Source organism: Lampetra fluviatilis, chromosome 33 (genome assembly GCF_964198595.1).
Source record: "Lampetra fluviatilis chromosome 33, kcLamFluv1.1, whole genome shotgun sequence".
Taxonomy (NCBI): domain Eukaryota; kingdom Metazoa; phylum Chordata; class Hyperoartia; order Petromyzontiformes; family Petromyzontidae; genus Lampetra; species Lampetra fluviatilis.
Window position 1 is genome coordinate 8,559,775 of NC_136307.1, and position 19,884 is coordinate 8,579,658.

The 19,884-nt window shown below is 44.2% G+C and overlaps 1 protein-coding gene across 5 annotated transcripts; it reads right to left on the bottom strand.

Moving 5' to 3' along the window:
- Positions 1 to 182: 182 nt before the first annotated feature.
- LOC144944027 (transmembrane protein 87A-like) lies at positions 183 to 18,115 on the bottom strand. Of its 5 annotated transcripts, none has more exons than XM_078872039.1 (21): positions 17,966 to 18,115; positions 14,198 to 14,258; positions 13,987 to 14,078; positions 13,647 to 13,745; positions 13,237 to 13,290; positions 13,057 to 13,098; positions 12,875 to 12,922; positions 12,249 to 12,351; positions 11,777 to 11,838; positions 11,117 to 11,300; positions 9,836 to 9,935; positions 9,587 to 9,680; positions 9,047 to 9,122; positions 6,663 to 6,767; positions 6,432 to 6,490; positions 6,203 to 6,306; positions 5,571 to 5,647; positions 5,125 to 5,192; positions 4,956 to 5,008; positions 3,979 to 4,009; positions 183 to 3,455 (listed from the first exon to the last, which is right to left on the bottom strand). In XM_078872039.1, exons 1-21 carry the CDS (start codon positions 18,086 to 18,088, stop codon positions 3,414 to 3,416), a joined length of 1,677 nt encoding a protein of 558 aa, XP_078728165.1. In that variant the 5' UTR covers positions 18,089 to 18,115; the 3' UTR covers positions 183 to 3,413. The 5 variants fall into 5 exon arrangements, with proteins under 5 accessions (XP_078728165.1, XP_078728164.1, XP_078728163.1 ...); XM_078872038.1 differs by lacking the exon at positions 9,047 to 9,122 and adding an exon at positions 8,198 to 8,273 and having other exon boundaries at positions 12,875 to 12,925; XM_078872037.1 differs by having other exon boundaries at positions 12,875 to 12,925.
- Positions 18,116 to 19,884: the final 1,769 nt, after the last annotated feature.

A 19,884-nucleotide genomic window follows, 5' to 3' on the forward strand; every position in this document is an offset into this window, starting at 1 on the left:
CAATTTGCATCATGCCGCCACCAACTTGAAATTCTTTCATGTTTAACAGTGGAGGCATTGTTGTATTCTCGGATGCAATCCATGTGGCATTAGTGCATAAAAAGGTTGCATAACACCGCCTTAAAGACAGGGAGCCAAAATCATGACCATGCAAATGAGCTGTTACTTGACAAGTGTTCGCAAATTAAATCCACGCTCTTTCAGCAATTAATGCGAATGACTACTTTTTTATCACTGTTTTATTGCAGATTTCATTTATGTATTTTGCGAAGTATACAGCATTTCCTACATAAATAAAATAAGCAAATGTACAGCAACACAACCATGAAATACTTTTAAAATGGAAGTTCAGACCATTTCAACTGTATGGGAAAGCTTCATTTTCCAACGTTGAACATTTTTTTTTTACACACGTCCAATATTTATATCTTTGATTGAACAAAGTATTATAAACATCCTTAGTCTTAAAGAAAACAGGTTTTACAGTTTGCCTTGTAAGTATGGCACAGGCTGTGCTTAACCAAGCAACTCAATTTACCAACTTGAACTTGTGCAGCTTTGCCCTGTAGATGTCCACTGAATAAGGTAACGGCCACATTAATCCAGATGTCTTATTTTAAATCTGGCAGTTTCATGTTCACAAATATTCCCAGATGGAAAAAAAATCTATTCTCTTTGTCCAATTTAAAAACTGTTCATGCAATCCAATAAACCAGAGGTTTGCAAACCTCTCCCCCATCCCCACTGAGATGGATGTAGATTTGTCATCGGGCTATGCTTTCTCAACGCAATTTAAGCTCTCACGTCACAGCCTCTCCAAAAACATGTGCACCATTGTGTAAAACATGTTCACTTTATAAGTGAACAATGCAATCACTGAACTGACCAACATGCAAATGTACTATTCACATAGATTTATAAAATGTGCACATCTCTATGTAAACACACTGAAAAATGGTGTATGGGATCAACACTTTGTGACGTGTACCCAAGTGTAAATGTCTTGGTCTGGTTTCACTCTGCTCAGACTCGAAACTTGGGGGGTAAATGCAACACCCATTCTCCACTGTTGCTAAAATTGGGTGTTACCACTCCAATCTACGATCAACACTGAAATTCGTTCATGCTCGCACATTTAGGTTGGGTGCTGCTGTGACTAGACCGGTGTTCAAAAACAGCGCCGTTTAGATCGAGAGAAGTACAAAATAATGTTTAATGGCTTCAGTTAAGCCAACCTTCAATAAAGACAATTTACAACCAATGGACTTGCAATGTTGGGTGCGATTAAACGTATTGTTGAATTCTTAGGATTCAGACAATACAAGTTCAGAAAACCATACTAGGCCTTAACACATCACAGATGTTAAAGGACTGGATATCTTAACTTAAGCCCATATGCCCCTATATGCCTAATTTTCACTAGTCTACGACTGCAGCAATTCCTGGGTAAGCTACAAGATTAATAAACAAAACAAAAACTGGTGGTAAGAGCAACACAATTATTATTCTGACTCGGGTATTGCCTAAAGTCCATAGACACAAACCTGAGCGCCAGACACTCACCAGCAAGCTAGCACAGGGCAAATGCAAATATTACACGATTGCTTCTGAATGTCTTTAAAACAAATGGGCTCGAGCACATTTGTAAACATTTACAAATGGGTGCAAGGTTTGAGCACACCGCCCCCCCCCCCTCCATGTGCTCCTTTCCCCAGCTCTTTAAACGTTTCATTTTACCAGGCAAAGCCCACGGAGCTATGTAGCTCTTTTTCAGAAGCAAACTGACCACAAATGACAGCTCAACGAAGTGGCTTATCATATGGAAACACATAGCAGCCAAATACTATTAAACGCATGTTTCTAAATTAGAGGGAAAAATCGGAGGCCCAGGTGAAAAATGCACACGACCACGGGGAGAACATATAAACTCCAAATATACAGGCGTTGGGATCGAACCCACTACCTCCTGTATACCAGGCGAGTTAGTTGATATCTCGCAACCGCGGAAGCCAAGACAGGGGAATCATCTGAACCCCGATGGCTTTTGACCACAAATATGCATGTTTTTTGCGGTTGTGCCGTATCGCTCTCCGACGCGTGTTTTGAGTCAAGCACGACGCCCGACGTTTCGATCGACGCGCGGGGGGGGGGGACTTCCGCAGGAATGTTTAGTTCCTGCGGAAGTTCCCAGCACGCGAAATGAAACGTTGGATGTGGAAAACGACGCACGCTACGATTCCCAACACATCGGAGAACTGTACATTGAAGCCAACTGAAACAAAAAGTACGTTATTAGTAACAAATGTCAAGTTTGTACATTTAAAAGGAACATACATCGGAGGTGCAGTTAAAGTGAAAACATCGGCATGCGACGAATCTATAAAATACAATTGTAAAGTAATTAGCACTCCATTGCCCCCACCAAGTCACTGGTGCACTTGTGATACCTTTTTAATGTATTACAGACAGTCATAGGTATTTTTGGTCTTTTAACGTTGTTATTTTCTTTGAACCTATCTACGTGACTTTACCAAAAGGCCCAAAGAATATGAATTCCTGCAGTCACGAAAGCTTTAAGTCAAGATACAACGATGATTGTTTAAGTCACTGTGTAACTGGGACCAACATGTTTTCCATGTGCTCTGAATAATGCCTCTGTGCCCTGTTGTAAATAATATAATATCCAAATTCTTAATTTCATATTTCGGGTTAAACACATTTGTCCACAGCGCTTTGGCATACAGTCCTTAAAAACTTCACCTGGACAGACCCATTCTTACATCTTGTGAAGGAAAGTACCACTTCCTTCACTGTTAGGCATAAGAGAATGTCTTCTTCATATAATTTGAGAAGACAATGGAATTATTCGGATTTGAATAGGCAAATGCAAGAAAGTCATCACATCTGGCTACCAATGTGAGAAATTATGGTAAAATCAAGGGTCTGACAAACAGCACTGACTGACCACTTGCCAGGCCATGGATATTTAGACTACTCCTTGAAATTATATCCCCAAATACCTCAAATACAAAACGTTTAACCAAGTCTTGAGAAGTCAGTAACTGCCTAACTCTTCAAAAATAATACACGAGCAAGGTCTCCTCCGCTTTTGAGTTCCATGAAAAGGACAATTTGCAACAAGTGCTGAAAAGAAGATTATTTTACAAGTTAAATACCAATACATGATGTAAATAAAAAGACCGATAAACAACCACCTCTTGGAAAAAAACGCATGCAAAACACAAGAACGCAAAGGTGCTGCCACACCTATGGGAGTGGGTGTGCACCACCCCCAACATCTGCCCATGAACATCTCCGCTGCAGGAAACAGCCAGGCAATGTGACCAGGGTGGCGGGCACCAGGCCGACGCCAGCCGTGTTTCGTTCCTCAAGTACAGCGCAACTCGCGGTCGTCACTCCATCTTCGACATCTCAAACTTGGTGGTCATTATTTCCTGATGGGGAAAAACAAAACGGGGTTTTTTACGTTCATAAAGTTTGCAGCAGCTCTGCCCAATGCATATTGCTCACGTCTGTAAAAGTAGGATCACGCCGATGGGAATAACCATCGCTTTACTGAGTTCAGCAACGCGTATCCGGCTGTGCTGTATATCTCTGGGATGTATTCCTCGGGCTGTACAATGCTGTATAATTAAGGTATAAAGTGAACAGCTCAATTCAATTCCTGAAAAAGCTCCCAGCCCGTGGAACAAAACGATGGACATCGTGCCGAACGACACGCAACACACAACCCAAAAAAACATCGAAGAGCTGCACAAGTTTAAAGATATTGATAATGCCATGGTTTTTTGCATTGGTATTTCACTTTCACAAATACCAATTAGTGAAAAGCTATTGCTGAAGGCATTAACAAATATATGGCCAATTCAAGCCTCGTTGTCCAAGTAGTGCTTCTGTGCAGTGATCGTATGCTAGATTTTACATCAAAGTGTTTAATTTACTGAATGGTGTTTTTACCTCATCCGAGTCCAGCAAGGCAGGCATGGCACTGCAAGACAAGGGGGACACATTTCGTAAGCTGCTGTAGCGCAAGATACTTAAATCAACCATAATGATTTACATTGATCAATCTCTTAAATGCCGCAACAGCTAAAAATAAACTTACAACTGCATAGGAGATACAGAATAAATCGGGGCGTGCGGGCAGGGGGTGAAGAAAAAAGAAACGCAAAATATAAAAAAAAGAGGCCAAAATTATACTAAAGATCAACGCCAAAGGGACACGACAGATGTAGGGCAAGAGAGTGCCGCTCGCATGCAAAGCAGTCACACAGTGGAACAGAGTCTCAGCAACGGTATGCTTCCCAGGGAAATTTGTATTCTTCAGAGCCTATAAAGAGACGAGCCTTTCGCCCAAGGACGGGTGTATTGCAGTAAATCTGAAACGTGCAAGCGAAAAGCAGACTGCGACGTGATATTCATTGCATCCATTCGTGTGCAATTTGTAAGGGCGCGGTGACACAGACTTATTTCATTTTAAGGTTATAATCCCTTGTTCATCATGACGTCCTTTTCACTTTGAGGTCTCAACAGCGTTACTGAGATCGCGTGACGTGAGGGTTCTGCCTTTGTAGTGAGGGTTGTAAGTTGATGCCAAGGAGGGGGGGAGGAGGCGCCTCGGCCCCCCCATGTAGAGTGACGTCAGCCGCTAATTATGAATGAGGGGGGGGGTGTCCATTTGGAGGACGTCACCTTATAATGATTATTAATGAGGGGGGCTGGTCGATGTGGAGTGACATCACGAGTGTTGCACACAGACATTCTTGGCTCATTATAGTAGGTAATAATAATGGGGGGGGGTGTCCATTAGGAGGACGTCACCTGCTCATGATTATTAATGAGGGGGGCTGGTCGATGTGGAGTGACGTCATGGGCGTTCAGGACAGACATTTCTGGGTGATTATAGATATGCTCGTCGAGTTTCTAGTACGTACACATCTGCCATCGAGGCCGGGATGTTGTCTTCTACCCACTTGAGATCATCCTCCTGGAAAAAAAGCGACAATCACAAGAAATTGTTCCATTGCAACCGCATACGTCGATGCCACATAAAATTTCTAAAATATGCTGGAGGATTTTTTTTTTACTTTGGGGGTTGCTCACCTGCTTGTTGACATTTGGGCGGCTGGATCCATTCAACTCAGGCTTATTTCCCCTCATCTTCATGCCATCTGAAATCAAAAGCATTTTACACCACGCAGAGAGTTTTAACAACTGACACGCGAGCTCCGGTCATCCTCGCAGCAGCTTTTGGCTAGCCCATCGAACAAAGACGGTCACTACTGCATTACGCGCTTTCAGACGTGCTTCTGCGGCCGTCTGGAACACTCTTCCTTTCGATGTTAGGAAGCCACTGGAGTGCTATGCACTTTCACATCTAGATTGCAAACTCATTTCTTTCAAACTGCTTTTTGTGTTTAGTTTGTTGTCCATCCCCCGCACCTCCGATTAGCACAGTTGGCTACGTACGGTTTGAAAGAAGTTCAACATATGTACATACATTCAGGTCATGTAGGTGGCAGCCAAGGTGCACTACTTGCTCCACGTACCGTATGCCTCGTTCATCATGGGCTCCTCTTCCTCGTCCTCATCCTCATCATTGTCCAGCAGTGGAGTGAACGCATACCTGAAAGGTGGTCACGCACAAACACCGCGTAGATCGGACATATGATACCATTCGGTTGGCGTATAAAAAATCGTAGTACTAAACACTACTCTAATTTATCCACAGATGCGATAACACTGTTGTATTAGGTCTTCCTATAGGTCATTATGTTGGGAACTAGCATTCAAAGATATAAGTTAATCCTCCAGGCAATTATGGCACATACAGCCTATTTGCAGAGCTGACCTGTAAAATCTATGTAAAACATTTTCAGACAAAATTAACAAGGGCAGTTTTAAAACCCTTTTTTTTCTGTAAAAAATATTTCGTCATCACCACCAACAGCGCACATCAAAGTAGCACAGTACACACCTCTATGCATCTTTAGATAAACACATATGCTTACAGAGATAACGTCTGTAAGAATAACATGGAAATGGAGCGATAAAATCAGCTGATATGGAGGTGCCAGGTAGATTGATGCATCACGGGACCGTAAGAGATAGCGACGACTTGTGAGATGCGTTCATGCAGAAGTGGATTGATCATGCCTGACGATGATAATGAAAGTCTCACCGCTGGTTGTTGGCAGATGGCCTCCAAAGCACCATAATGACCAGGAGGATGAGGGAAAAGAGAAGCCGCCAGAAGGCTTCCTCCACCCACAACTCCCGCCAGTCCTGTACTCATTTTGTACACACGAGCACACGCGCATGTGAGCGACGTTCATCCCATGACAACTACCTCGTAATACATACAAAACGCACACATTCAAGTCTGTGTGAAGAATTTTAAATCCACTCACCGATTGGCATTCTGCAAATCTGAACTTCCGTGTAGTCCAGATGATGAAAATAAGTGAAGCTTGATAAGACAATGAAATATAAAACGCAAACATTTAGTTACATTCCAAAGCTGGTAGTACCAAAGTACATTTCTGAATAAAATGTGCACATTTGTTTTAAGAATGAAAACCGATTGAACGGTGACGGATTCAATTCGTTCCCTCCTCATTCCGCATGCCGTGTGGACTCACCGATTATAGCGAAGATGAGCGTGTTGGTGAAGTGCCTGTAAAGGGACAGCTTCACCACGTTGCGCCTCAGCATGAGCATCTTCATGGTCTGGTACAGGCTGATGAATATGTGCTGCGCTGTCAAGGAGCCAACGCTACATTGTCCTAAACCTTTCCACAATGGTTGTTTTAATAGTACAGGAAACTTGAAATTATTGGCAGACATACCATCTGAAGCGCAGGATTTTTATAAATGCAGACTGGATTATTCGCGCTGACGGGGAGGATGGCCGCGGATAATTCTAAATCACGGATAATCCAAAAATATCCATTATCCATGGATCTCTATGCCGAAAACCACTAACATAGGTATTCATTACCGATTGATGTGCGTGTTCAGTGATAACACTTTCCTGCTCCCACGCAGAAGACTCAGCACCACCGAGTGGACAGCAGCAGAGCCACGTCAATCAAAATCAAACCCCGCCTACTATTGTAAAGATATGAAACTACTGTATTGTAGAGGCGTTCACGTGGATTTCAGATTAACCGGAGCACATATTTGTTCGGTTTAAGCACGTGACTTGAAATAAACATCTCCAAAAATAACAATGGTGTATAACTGTTTTTATATTGGTTTAACACGTAGGCTTTCGCGACCAATATCATCCATTATGGATGGATGTTTTTAGATTATTAATTTTGGCTTAAGGGAAAATCCATGACTTATTAATTTGTCAAAATCTCAGGCGTGCGGTTAATCCGCAAATCAGATAAGCCGCATATGAACAATCGAGAGTCTACTGTATATGTGTATTTTAAATCAGTAGTAGCATTCGATGTTTAAGAGGTCATCCTGACCAATGCTGTTGGTGACACCACGCTGTCTCACCATTGCCACTGTGCGGGTATTTGTTTCTAAACTCCAGTTCCCACGACCCGCCACGGTAAAGCTTCGCAGTGTGTAGTGGCTTAATTTGTAAAGGTAATAGAAAAAATGGGCATTCAAGAAAATGGTGGGTCATGAGGACCGGAGTTGCTAAATACCAGTGTACAGTTCTTTAGCTTGGGCCTACTTAATGAGGCAAATTGTTTAGAAAATTCAGTGTTTATGCTATCAGAACTATGTCAATATTCAGATTATCCCCTTTACTGTTACAATTTAAACTTGATCAATTAAAATACAACTTTTTACAGCTCAATTATTAACAAAGTCCGAGCTAAACCTGTTTGATTTAAAAAAAGACTGACCAAACTACACTGCATTACAGAGTGCAGTTTGTGACCTTTCTACGGTTCATATAGAGTGAAATCTGATGCAGAAGCTAGGTTAGGTAATTGCAGAAACTAAAACCGACACTGGGAAAAGAAACGCATACAAATCTGGACGTAGATTTTGTGCGTCATCGCAACACGGGACAGTAGGTCAGCTTAGAGAAACGGTAGAATTATTCAAAAGACTCAAGAACAGAGAGTTAATTTCATGTGTGCTCATGGTTACAAGGTTCTCCTGAGCAGCCAAGGCAGGAAACACACACACACACAGACACACAAGGATATCCACCAGCAGAGGGCAGTGTCGAGCACAGCCAGAGGGATTGCAGCCAGCAGGTCCAGGTCAAATTCTTGACCCTACGTGCCGTGCACATTGCAGCGATTGCAGCGTAGGGCGTTCACATCCACAAGAGGAATAGCAAACACTACACCAGCAATACATGAGCGTGGTTTTGTTCATTTTGAGAACATCAAAAGTCTGTGTGTTTTAAGAGCTGGGTATCTAAAACACAGTTAAGGATGAAGCGCACGCAAGTACAAGGATGTACGAGTGAAGAAGTGAACATGTTTCGATTTAAAGCTTTCGTGACTGCAGGGATTCATCTTCTTGGTTCTTTCGGTAAAGTCACGTAGAAGGGAAGTAGTAAGGAAATAAAACATAATTTATAAAACATATTATGTTTTATTTTTATTATTTTATTACTTCCCTTCTACGTGACTTTACCGAAAGAACCAAGAGGAAGTGAACATGCTCATGTAAACAAGCGCAATAGGTGGAAGCTTATAGATTGCTCTAAACATGCATGCAAAAAAACACAAAAGTACACGTGACCTCAGGAGAAAAAGCTACTGAATAGCATTTTTTTGTGATGTTTTCGGCAGTGGTGCACAAATACTAAAACTCACATTCGTTAATAAGTGGCCTTAAAAGGAAAATTTATATATAAATCGGTGACTTTTCAGGTAATGGGCACTTATTCATTTGTGCTATAAGTGCCATTTCTCAAAAAACTTATTATTTTGGACAATGAGGGCACTACAAATAAATGTTAAAACTATGCAGCAACAAAAACACATTAAAAAAAATGAAAAAGCGCATACAATGATCAAACTTAAAACCACAAAAAAGGATATCCAGTAAATGACACAGGAGTCAATGAATGCGAGGGCGATATCAGAGTACAGGACATTGACGCTGTTCTGCTCCTACAAACCAACAGAAAACAGAAGCGGCGAGTGAATCACTCAAAACACATGACACCACAATTATAAGTCCAGTTTGTGTTTGACATTAAACCCAACGACTCATCGGACTGGCAGCAAGGTGGATTCGTAACATCCCCCCCCTGAGTCATATCATGCTGAAGGTTAGATCCATAATTATGGACTGTAAATTATTTCGGCACTCAGATGATGGCTTACTTGTCGTAATAGAAATCATTTACAGCCATTTGTCAATCAAACTGCTGGACTGGGTCTCCCCCCCACACCATTGTCGGTCATTTCAGGGTTGGTGAAGAGGACAGGAGCAGGACCGGTTCAGATATCACTCACCACCAATGATAGCCATCACCCGAGGTGTAATATACTTTGTCGTAAATGTGTTGTGCATCGCGTACATCAATGTCAAAGTAAGCAAAATGGAGAGCACGAGGCAGCCCAGGTCTTACCCCAGAGATACGTAAAATGCCCTCCACTGAAGAAAATATGAGGTACAGCATCCCCACGCCAACCACTTTGTACATTGTGGTACCCAGACGAGGTCTACAAAAACACGTTGTTGAACGCCAAGATTAGATGTCAACTTTGCAGGGCAAGATGTCTCAACATTGACCAAAAAAGGGGAGTGAAAAATCACACCATTAATACAAAAACACAATCTGATTTTACTAAGGAAACCACAAATCCAAGCAACTCACTTGACTATGCCATAGCCAAGGCTGACAATGATGACCAGAAGGCGAGCCAGGGTCCTCTTGAGGGCAGAGAGTAGTTCCGCAAACACGACAGCCCCTCGGACTGCAAATAAATTAGTTTAAAGGGTCGTTAATATTCATGGTGGTGGTGGCAGCTGCAGCAGAATACTTTTTTCAAATCTCAGCTATTGCACAGTCTGTGATCATACTTTGTGAAAAGGATTATGGGTGTGATTGCAGTTTCTCAACAAAACTGAACACAGCTGAGAGTTTATTAACATTGCAACTAAGTATACAATCACAGCACAGAGGTAAAATTCTACAGTGGTCTAAGGGTGAGCGGCATCCCAGAGGTCTCTGATTTGATCTCCCTAGCGTGGCAGTTGAAACAATGGGGACTTTTTTTTTTAAATACCCCTGCCTTTGTCCACCCAGAAACATCAATGGGCACACCACAGTTAGTCGATTATCAGGTTGGGTATGGTGGGGTAAACTGTAGGTGCTCACACCTCTTCCAAGATTTAATTTGGAGCTTTCGTGACTGCAGGAATTACTCTTTGGTTTTTTCGGTAAAGTCACGTAAGAAGATAAAATAATAAATTAAATACTAGCATACGACGTTTCGATTGCAACACAAGCAATCATCATCAGGTATAAATGAAATAGAAACACAAATCTAGTATACTTTCTCTAACCCCTCCCTCTCTCTCCGCCCCCGCCCCCTCTCTCTATTTAAAGCCTCGACACAGAGGTGTGGTTTCTCTATGTGCCTATGTTTGTTCTCTCTCTATGTATCTCTGTGATATGTCTGCTTATATGTCTGTCTATATGTCTCTGGTTCTGTGTTTTATCTCTCTCTCAAATTTAGCATTCTCAGGAAGAACGTAATCAACCAGGTAGGGTGTTGACTGTTATGTTATCCGACTCTCTGTTGTATTACATTACATTTATAAGTATACTAGATTTGTGTTTCTATTTCATTTATACCTGATGACGATTGCTTGTGTTGCAATCGAAACGTCGTATGCTAGTATTTAATTTATTATTTTATCTTTATACGTGACTTTACCGAAATAACCAAAGAGTAACCTCTTCCAAGACTCCTGGCCAGTGTTTAAGAAGAGTATGTCAAATACCCTCTCTCTAGATGGGTTTCTCTGGAGCTTCCCCTTACGGAGGTCCATCTATCAGTAGTGGTGTGAGAACGTAATCGCAGGACTGCAACTTCTAATTTCACCTACAGAAGTTAGTTCACCGTCTACCTCGCTCGTCATTGCTACACACCAGAGGTGCCGTAGTAGTTGATGCTGTGGTACTCGGCATAGAAGACGGCCTTCTCAAGCATGCCGAGAAGAATGACGGCTCCAATCCAGAACTGGATGCGCAGGAGGTCCTTCCAGTAGCAGGCAGACCAGGCCAGCCATAGGGCACCGTACAGAGAGTACAGCACGCACATCGCGACATAGAACTAAACACAGCATTGGAAATGGGGAGAAAATAAAAAAGGTTTTATTTCAAAACCCACACGGAATAGTCATTACATTATATTGAACTGTATTCACTCTCTGAAGCTGTTCTCCGTGGCTAGCACCTCACATTTAGACGCTACGTCAATTTCATCTGTATTGTAAAGTGTATACATAGGGCATGTAATGATTAACCAAAATCAATTCTTATGTAGCTCACAGTGTGTGCATCCAATCACGCGTGAATGACTATTTGCTATGTGTATCATATGAAAATGTTACCTTCAGGCAAATGAAACCAATTAAACACAACACAGAGAACACAAACACACTATACCAGCGAGTGAGTACACAATTATAAACGAGGCAAAAAATATGACCTTCTTGAATCGTGACCCTTCATTGTGACAATTAAAGTCCCAGGGTAAAATATATAGTTACACGACTAAAATACACAAAAACACTTTATAATACTTACAATCATAAGTGGCCAGTCGGCAGCCGATATAAAGCCTTCCTCGCTCTTCATTTGAACTTGTACTACAATGAACACACAAGGCAATTTTAGGATTCACACAAGCCCAAACTCATTGGATTGTGACCATACGAGACATTAGCTGTAGCTATACCATTTACAAATGACAATTACATACACACAGTGCAGAACTATTAACCATATTAACTCTTGAAACTCTGTTGCATTTTGAAAAAGTGTCTACATTCAAATCTAATCAGCAGAATGATTGTATTAAACAAATAAAGCAACATAGTTAATGTGTTAATGTCCACATTCTGTGCTGTTTGTTACTGGTCGCTGACGTTTTGGACTTTGGGCCTGTGTTCAGCGACTATTTAAGAATATGTATGTTTGAGAATTAATAGTGCATTTATAGCTCGAATGTATGACCACGAGAATAAATCACACCAAAACATGCGACTGCTAAACAAACCGGGTATTTTCCATTCTGGTCCGACAGTGGTGTTGCTTTGAGGCTGGATACTCATTATGAAGAGGTATGGCCCATCTCTCCGTGTCCTTGTCAGCACATTCTTCTGTAAACATGATGATAAAATAATAGGTTTTAGCCTTTCTGGCAATAAAACCGGTGTTAAGATTATCAAACACAAAATACAGTAAAACCTTGGATTGCGAGCATAACTCATTCCAGAAACGTGTTTGTAATCCAAAGCACTCGTATATCAGTTGTGATCACGTGACGCTCGGCAGACAAAGCGTATACACGTACTACTCTTATTGCAAGACCTCGCTCGTTTATCAAATTAATATTTATTTAAAAAAATTGCTCGTCTTGCAAAACACTCACAGACCAAGTTACTCGCAATCCAAGGTTTTACTGTAGAAAGCTATTGTAAGGCATCAAAAGTCTGCATTAACCCCACATACTTATGGCAAAAAAGCAAACAAATATGTCCTGATAATATATGCAGTCTTTCAAATTGATTGGCCTACACCAGAGACAGCCTTCATTATGTGCTTGGCTCATATTGTCGATTCTACAACATTGCACACAGCATCAATATCTTTTTTGTATTAATAATAAAGTTAAAGTCTTACCCCGTTTTTGTTTGCGACTGTACTGGCCTTTTGCTCAATTTTGGAAACCTGCTGTCAGAAAAAAAGGACAATCGTGTGATGAGTGAAAGAGAGAATTTTCTGTGCTCAAAGCAGACACATCTATTGGATATTTTCAATTGTAGGCCCACTGAATCTAGTTCAACATCTCAGGTTTGAATTACCTTTTCCTCCCGTTTAGTTTTTGTGGAATTACTGGCTTTAACCTGTAAAATAAGAAATAAGAAACACCTAATTCAGTCCAAGTTAAAACAAGTTTGGATTCGAACAGATGCATTTCAATGACAGACTTCTTCAATGATAAATTATGTTCGTGTGTTCTTTTACAACAGCCCAGATCTTACCGTGTTATTAACTGCTTTGATAAACTTCCCAATCGTTGGATGAGCTGCCATGAGCTACACACAAGAAACACACAAAATGTGTTCTCAAAAAACGCATTACTCAAAAAACAGTTGCACTTCTCTCAGCAAACAGGTGAACCCGTTCATTTTCACTCATCACAAAAACCTGAAAACCCACCACATCTCAATGTCCAAAAAGCAAGCTTTTGTTGGGAGTAGGGGGGGGGTTTGGTTTAGAAAAAAGTTAATGATTAAGTTAATTCTGTTGCCCATCTATGGGAGATGATACAAAATTATAAAATGTGTTTTTTATTGTTGCAATGAAGCTAGTATGGGATACCTTAAAATGTGGGTTATCAACTATCTTCCAGAACACACCTGAAATATACCAGCCGCTCTCTTCTGCTTACCTCCAGATTGAAATTTGCACATGTCATCGATACTTGGTTGGTAGTGTAATCTATATCATCTGCGATCTTCTCTTCCAAAATCAGCTTCACCTCCATATCCTGCTCAGAATCAGTGACATACCACATTGCAAGGGAAATGTCATCAAAATATATCATTTCAAACGTGGATATATAGAAGATTAGTGCTAAAACAAAGAGAGTAAGACGGTTTACAGCATTATTCATGAAGTGTTAGGCTTTAAATCCTGAAAAGCAATATATTTTATACATGTATTGTACATTACTTTAAAACAAAGAAGCGGTGAGTGTTATTCATTACATTCAGCAACCACATACTTACTGGAATGTTTGCAATCTTATTGTAACACTTGGAATGTAACAGCATCCATTTCACATCGAAAACGGCGTTGGGTTGGCATGTCTTCTCTGACACTGCAAAAGAGAGAACGTTATTCAGTTTTGTTCTATATTAAACTCAAGAACACTGTATTATTATATTGTTGACCGAGTAAATACAATCACGTACATTTCCACTGTTTAAGAACACTCACCCACGAGCATGACATCAGTGTTGTTAAACAAAGTCTTGTAGAAATGAAACATCAGGTTCTTCTACAGAAAACACACAACATTGTGGTTAATATTTGCAATTACATTGTGTGGCACTAGAGACTAAAACTGGAAACAAGTTAGTTGCTTATACATCAGCAAACACAGTGCAAGCAATGAAGATATGACATTTAGCACATACGTGTTACAATTACTCATGTGGATCCATCCCTTTGTCAAACCACTGTTGAATGAGGGCCTCCCAACTTCATGCGAGGTGTGAGGATAACTTGACCATATTTCACCACGCTGGTCAGTACAGATTCAAGGTGGAGTGCAATTACTTGAGAGAACAGATTTAGAGTGCAACATTGGATATTGCTGCAATGTCCTCTGCTCCGTCTTCGCTAAGTGATGCAGCATAAAACATATGTTATGCATGGTGGCCACCCATCCAAACACTATCCTCCGATGAGCACGGTTGGCTATATACGGTGCGAAAGAAGTTCAACACACGTTCACATCTAGGCTCAACACAGCTTAGCTTCTGAGATGGGTGACCACCATCTACAGAGGCGGACGTGGGGCTATACAATGTGGTTTTCAGCAGAGCCGGAGTGTAGCAAAATTAATTGTTGCCAAGTACTTCTCCGCTTCCAATTACTGTCCTGCATGTCTGCTTCTGGGCCTTCACCAAGCCGCACTGACCAACATGAAAGTGGAGTGTGGTCACAAGGACCCCCCACGGTGCCAGGGAGGCCCTTAATCCAGCAGTGGACTGACAAAGGGCTGTACAAGTATCGTATATTTGTGCAAGCGATGTGTCCAGGTCACGGGTGAACACACACCGGGGCCGACGTGGAGGGAACAATCCGTTGACAAATAAAAAGCACTCCATTAAGTGAGGCTCCACGTTATACGGTAATGCGATCATACAATATAAATACGTGTACTGGATTGGATTGTCATATTTGTATTTGCACGCTCGTTGGTTTTGTTTGAATAGTATTTTTACTCCATTGGTTTCGTGTATACCTTAACATTTTCAATTAAACGATTGTTGACAATTGTGTTTTTTCATTACGTTATACTTCTTGAGATGGTTTGAATTTAGACACCTTATAAATTGAAATTACTGCACTGTATTAATTTCCAGATTGGGAATGGTGGCAGACTGGTTAACGGTGCTGTGTTTATGAACTTAGCGACCAGTTAGTTTCTAAGCCACAACTTAAATCAGTGGCGAGTGATATATATTCAAAAAAACCCTGCCTACTTAGCCTTCACCTACACTCACTGACCAGCATGGTGAAGTATAGTCAAAAACCCATGGCCATATCTGTCAACCCATGCAGTTTAGCCCTATTCTTGTACAGGGAATATGGAGTTTTCAGGTCCATACGGCGTACAGCCGTTTCAATACGGACAAAAAATTAATTTGTTTGCGTTTCTCCCATGTGATGGAACTTTAGGATGAACGTTGAGATTTATAAGGGCACGCATGGGATGACCAACAAGGTCTGAATTGTTATCTAATGAGGTAAGCACTGATAAGGGGTTGACAGGTATGCATGGATGACATGGCGTAGGGAGACACTTCCTTCAGCCAGTGTGGATAGAGAACGGCTGCATTTTGAGTCGAACGATTTCCACACTGGTTACACGCCACGACAGTCTTCCCCGTCGAGGATTACGACGAGGCCGCCCGCGTCGCGAGCTACAAAAACGCAGACACCACTCACACACAGACACCACACACAGACACCACTCACACACAGACACCACACACACACAAGACACACACACACACATACACCCACACACACATACACCCACACACACATACACCACTCACACACACACATACACCACTCACACACACACACAGACACCACTCACACACACACAGACACCACTCACACACACACAGACACCACTCACACACACACAGACACACACAGACACACACAGACACCACTCACACACAGACACAGACGCACACAGACACCACTCACACACAGACACCACTCACACACAGACACACACAGACACCACTCACACAGACACCACTCACACACAGACACCACTCACACACAGACACCACTCACACACAGACACCACTCACACACAGACACACACTCACACACAGACACACACTCACACACAGACACACACAGACACCACACACAGACACCACTCACACACAGACACCACTCACACACAGACACCACACACACACAAGACACACACACACACATACACCCACACACACATACACCACTCACACACACACCACTCACACACACACACACAGACACCACTCACACACACAGACACCACTCTCTCACACACACACAGACACACACACAGACACACACAGACACACACAGACACCACTCACACACAGACGCACACAGACACCACTCACACACAGACACACACTCACACACAGACACACACTCACACACAGACACACACTCACACACAGACACACACAGACACCACACACAGACACCACTCACACACAGACACCACTCACACACAGACACCACACACACACAAGACACACACACACACATACACCCACACACACATACACCACTCACACACACACCACTCACACACACACACACAGACACCACTCACACACACAGACACCACTCTCTCACACACACACAGACACACACACAGACACACACAGACACACACAGACACCACTCACACACAGACGCACACAGACACCACTCACACACAGACACACACAGACACCACTCACACAGAGACACACACAGACACCACTCACACAGACACCACTCACACACAGACACACACTCACACACAGACACACACAGACACCACTCACACACGGACACACACAGACACACACAGACACCACTCACACACGGACACCACACAGACACCACTCACACACGGACACCACACAGACACCACTCACACACGGCCACCACTCACACACAGACACCACTCACACACAGACACCACACACACACAGACACCACTCACACACAGACACCACACACACACAGACACACACAGACACCACTCACATACAGACACCACTCACACACAGACACACACAGACACACACAGACACCACTTACACGCAGACACACCACTCACACACAGACACCACACACACAGACACCACTCACACACACACCACTCACACAGACACCACTCACACACACACATAGACACCACTCACACAGACACCACTCACTCACACAGACACCACTCACACAGACACCACTCACACACACAGACACACACACCACACTGAGACACACACTGAGACACATAGAGAGACAGAATCCCTGCGAGGACAGCATGGGAAACTCCCCGAGGTGGGACCGAGAGGGGAGCGACGGGGCGGGGGATGTAGATCACAGCCTGGGGTGGGTAACTCTCACCCCGGGACAATCCGTGGGTTTGGGATTCCAGGGCGCTGCGGCAACGACAACGAAAACAACAACAAGAACGAAAACAAATGACACGAATTTCTCAGGCCGCTCCGCGACTTCCAATTCCCCAGCGAAGACGCGCGTGGGACCCTCGGCGTTGCTCGCACGCGATTGGACGACGGCCGACTCCCGGCGGACGGTGGCGACCAATCACGCACGAGCGTTCGTCCATCCGCACTACCAAATTCGCCTTGGGTGGCTGTGGTGGCGAGGAGAAACACCACCACCACCACCACCCCCCCCGTCTCGGATCCAGGCCCACGACGATCGCCGCAGCCGTTCCCTCACCGCGTTGAAGACGCCGTCCTTCTTGCCGACCTGAGGCGCGACGGCCACGGCGCAGAGCGCGAAGTGTAGGAGGAGGAGGACGGCGGTGACGGCGACGCTGCTGCTGCTGCCCCGAGCCGCCATGTCGGCTTCGTCGCGGCTGTGACGTTGTGCGCGTCACCTCTGTCTGTATTTACAGACAGCAGCTTGTGTTTTACCGTCGCCCACGTTGGGGGGTGGGGGGGCGGTTGTGACCAAGAGTTGTGGGTGGCCAAGTTGGCCACTGACCAGGCCATGCGAATGTTCAGAGGGGGCTTTGCGCTCTTCCAGTTGGGTGGGGAGCGGTTCGTGCAACTACGAAGCCGGGCCTACCTGAGTTCGATTCCAGCTCATGGCCAACACCGGTGACGATTATAATTATCTGAACCGGTCCTGGGCCTCCCCTAGGTCGACTCAGCATCAAATGAATACCTGGTGCGGTGTGTTAAATATCGCCACTGGGGAGACAAAGGCGGCCGGGTGTGGTGCCGGCCATTCACCCCCTCGTGTGCTGTGCTGACCTTCATAGGTGCTCGCTAACAGCACTTGCCCACCCCAATGGCTCAGGCTATAGGGGAGATTTTTCATAATAAAGGTTTTTGGGTTATATCGCGTTATTATAAATGTGTTGCAACCCTCCACCACCCGACACGGGCAATCAGTAAAAAATGTGTCACGTTAACAAAACGCCAATTAGTTACTTCTTCAGCCCACTGGTGTGTTTGAAGAGTGAACCCACAACATTTAGAATTTGAGTACGACGTTTTGCTGGTAATTACATCCAGCATCTTCACTTTCTCGGGTGAGAGTGTAAAAATCCACCCGCTCATGAATATTAATGACGGGGGGGGGGTGCGGCATGTGGAGTGACGTCACGCGCGTTACACAAACATTCTTGGCTCATTATAGTCGTAATAATACTGGTCGCGAAAGCCTCCGTGTTAAAAGGTGGGATCTTTGTCTTGTGGCCGGAGACGCACCCACGGTGGGGGGCAACGATGGGGGACTTGGGGGGTGGCAACGGTGTGGGGGGGGGGTGGGCAATTGTCCCCTCCCCACCGAAATAGTTTTACTGTCGTATGCCCATAATGCAAATTAGTAACTGACTCGTGAAAGGTAACGTGTCATTCAGTTTGCTTACATGTGTAATGCGAGCGTAAATGGGGTTGTTGCTGGGCTCTGGTCCAATCACACGGCCCGGGGTGTTGGGGGGCGGAGCCTGGTCTGTGGGGCGTGTGGGAGGGGCCACCGTTCACCTCGGCTCCAATGGGAGGCGAGGTGAATGGGGGCGGAGCCAGCGGGATAGTATGGGAAGGCCGGATCTGAGGATCCAGAAGGGGAGGAGTCAGGGTCACGTGCGGGGGAATGTATATAAGTGGGAGCCGGAAGAGATCGGGGCAGTCGGGGAAGTTGAGAGGCTGAGCCACGTTGGGTGGTGAGAAAGGATCCGCGCCATCGGCCACGTGGCCGAAGGACCTCTGCACGCCGTCGGCCAGCGGTGTGCGGAGTGCGGGAATAGAGGAGCTAATGGAGGAGCGTGCGGGGCACGCGAGAGAGAGCGTGTGTGGGGCGCACGCGAGACGACACTGGTCCGAGAGGAGGCCAGTGGGGGGTGCGGAGAAGAACCTGAATAAAACACGGACGGAGACCAGCATCGCCTGACAGAGTCTTTTATTACACATGTGTAGTGGGTTCAAGGAGAGTGGAGACGACTTGTAGAGGCAACGCGTTTATTTACAACACCGGTAACAATAGCAGTCTTAACACAAAAGGCAGCAGACCCTTAACCTCCTGCCTGGGGAGGTACGGCCTCCGGGCTAGTGTGCCCTATCATTGGGACCACGGGCTCTCTCTCCTCCGGCTAAGGGTGATCTAGGGGGGGCTATACTGACCCGACCCAG

What these genes read in the sequence shown, in the direction of transcription:
- LOC144944027 (XM_078872038.1), bottom strand. Translation starts at nt 18,088, where the DNA reads ATGGCGGCTCGGGGCAGCAGCAGCAGCGTCGCCGTCACCGCCGTCCTC. An exon ending in CAACTACTACGGCACCTCTG is followed by an intron (nt 9,936 to 11,116) that starts GTGTGTAGCAAT and finishes ATTTATTTGCAG; the next exon opens with TCCGAGGGGCTGTCGTGTTT. An exon ending in CTTGGCTATGGCATAGTCAA is followed by an intron (nt 9,681 to 9,835) that starts GTGAGTTGCTTG and finishes GTGTTTTTGTAG; the next exon opens with ACCTCGTCTGGGTACCACAA.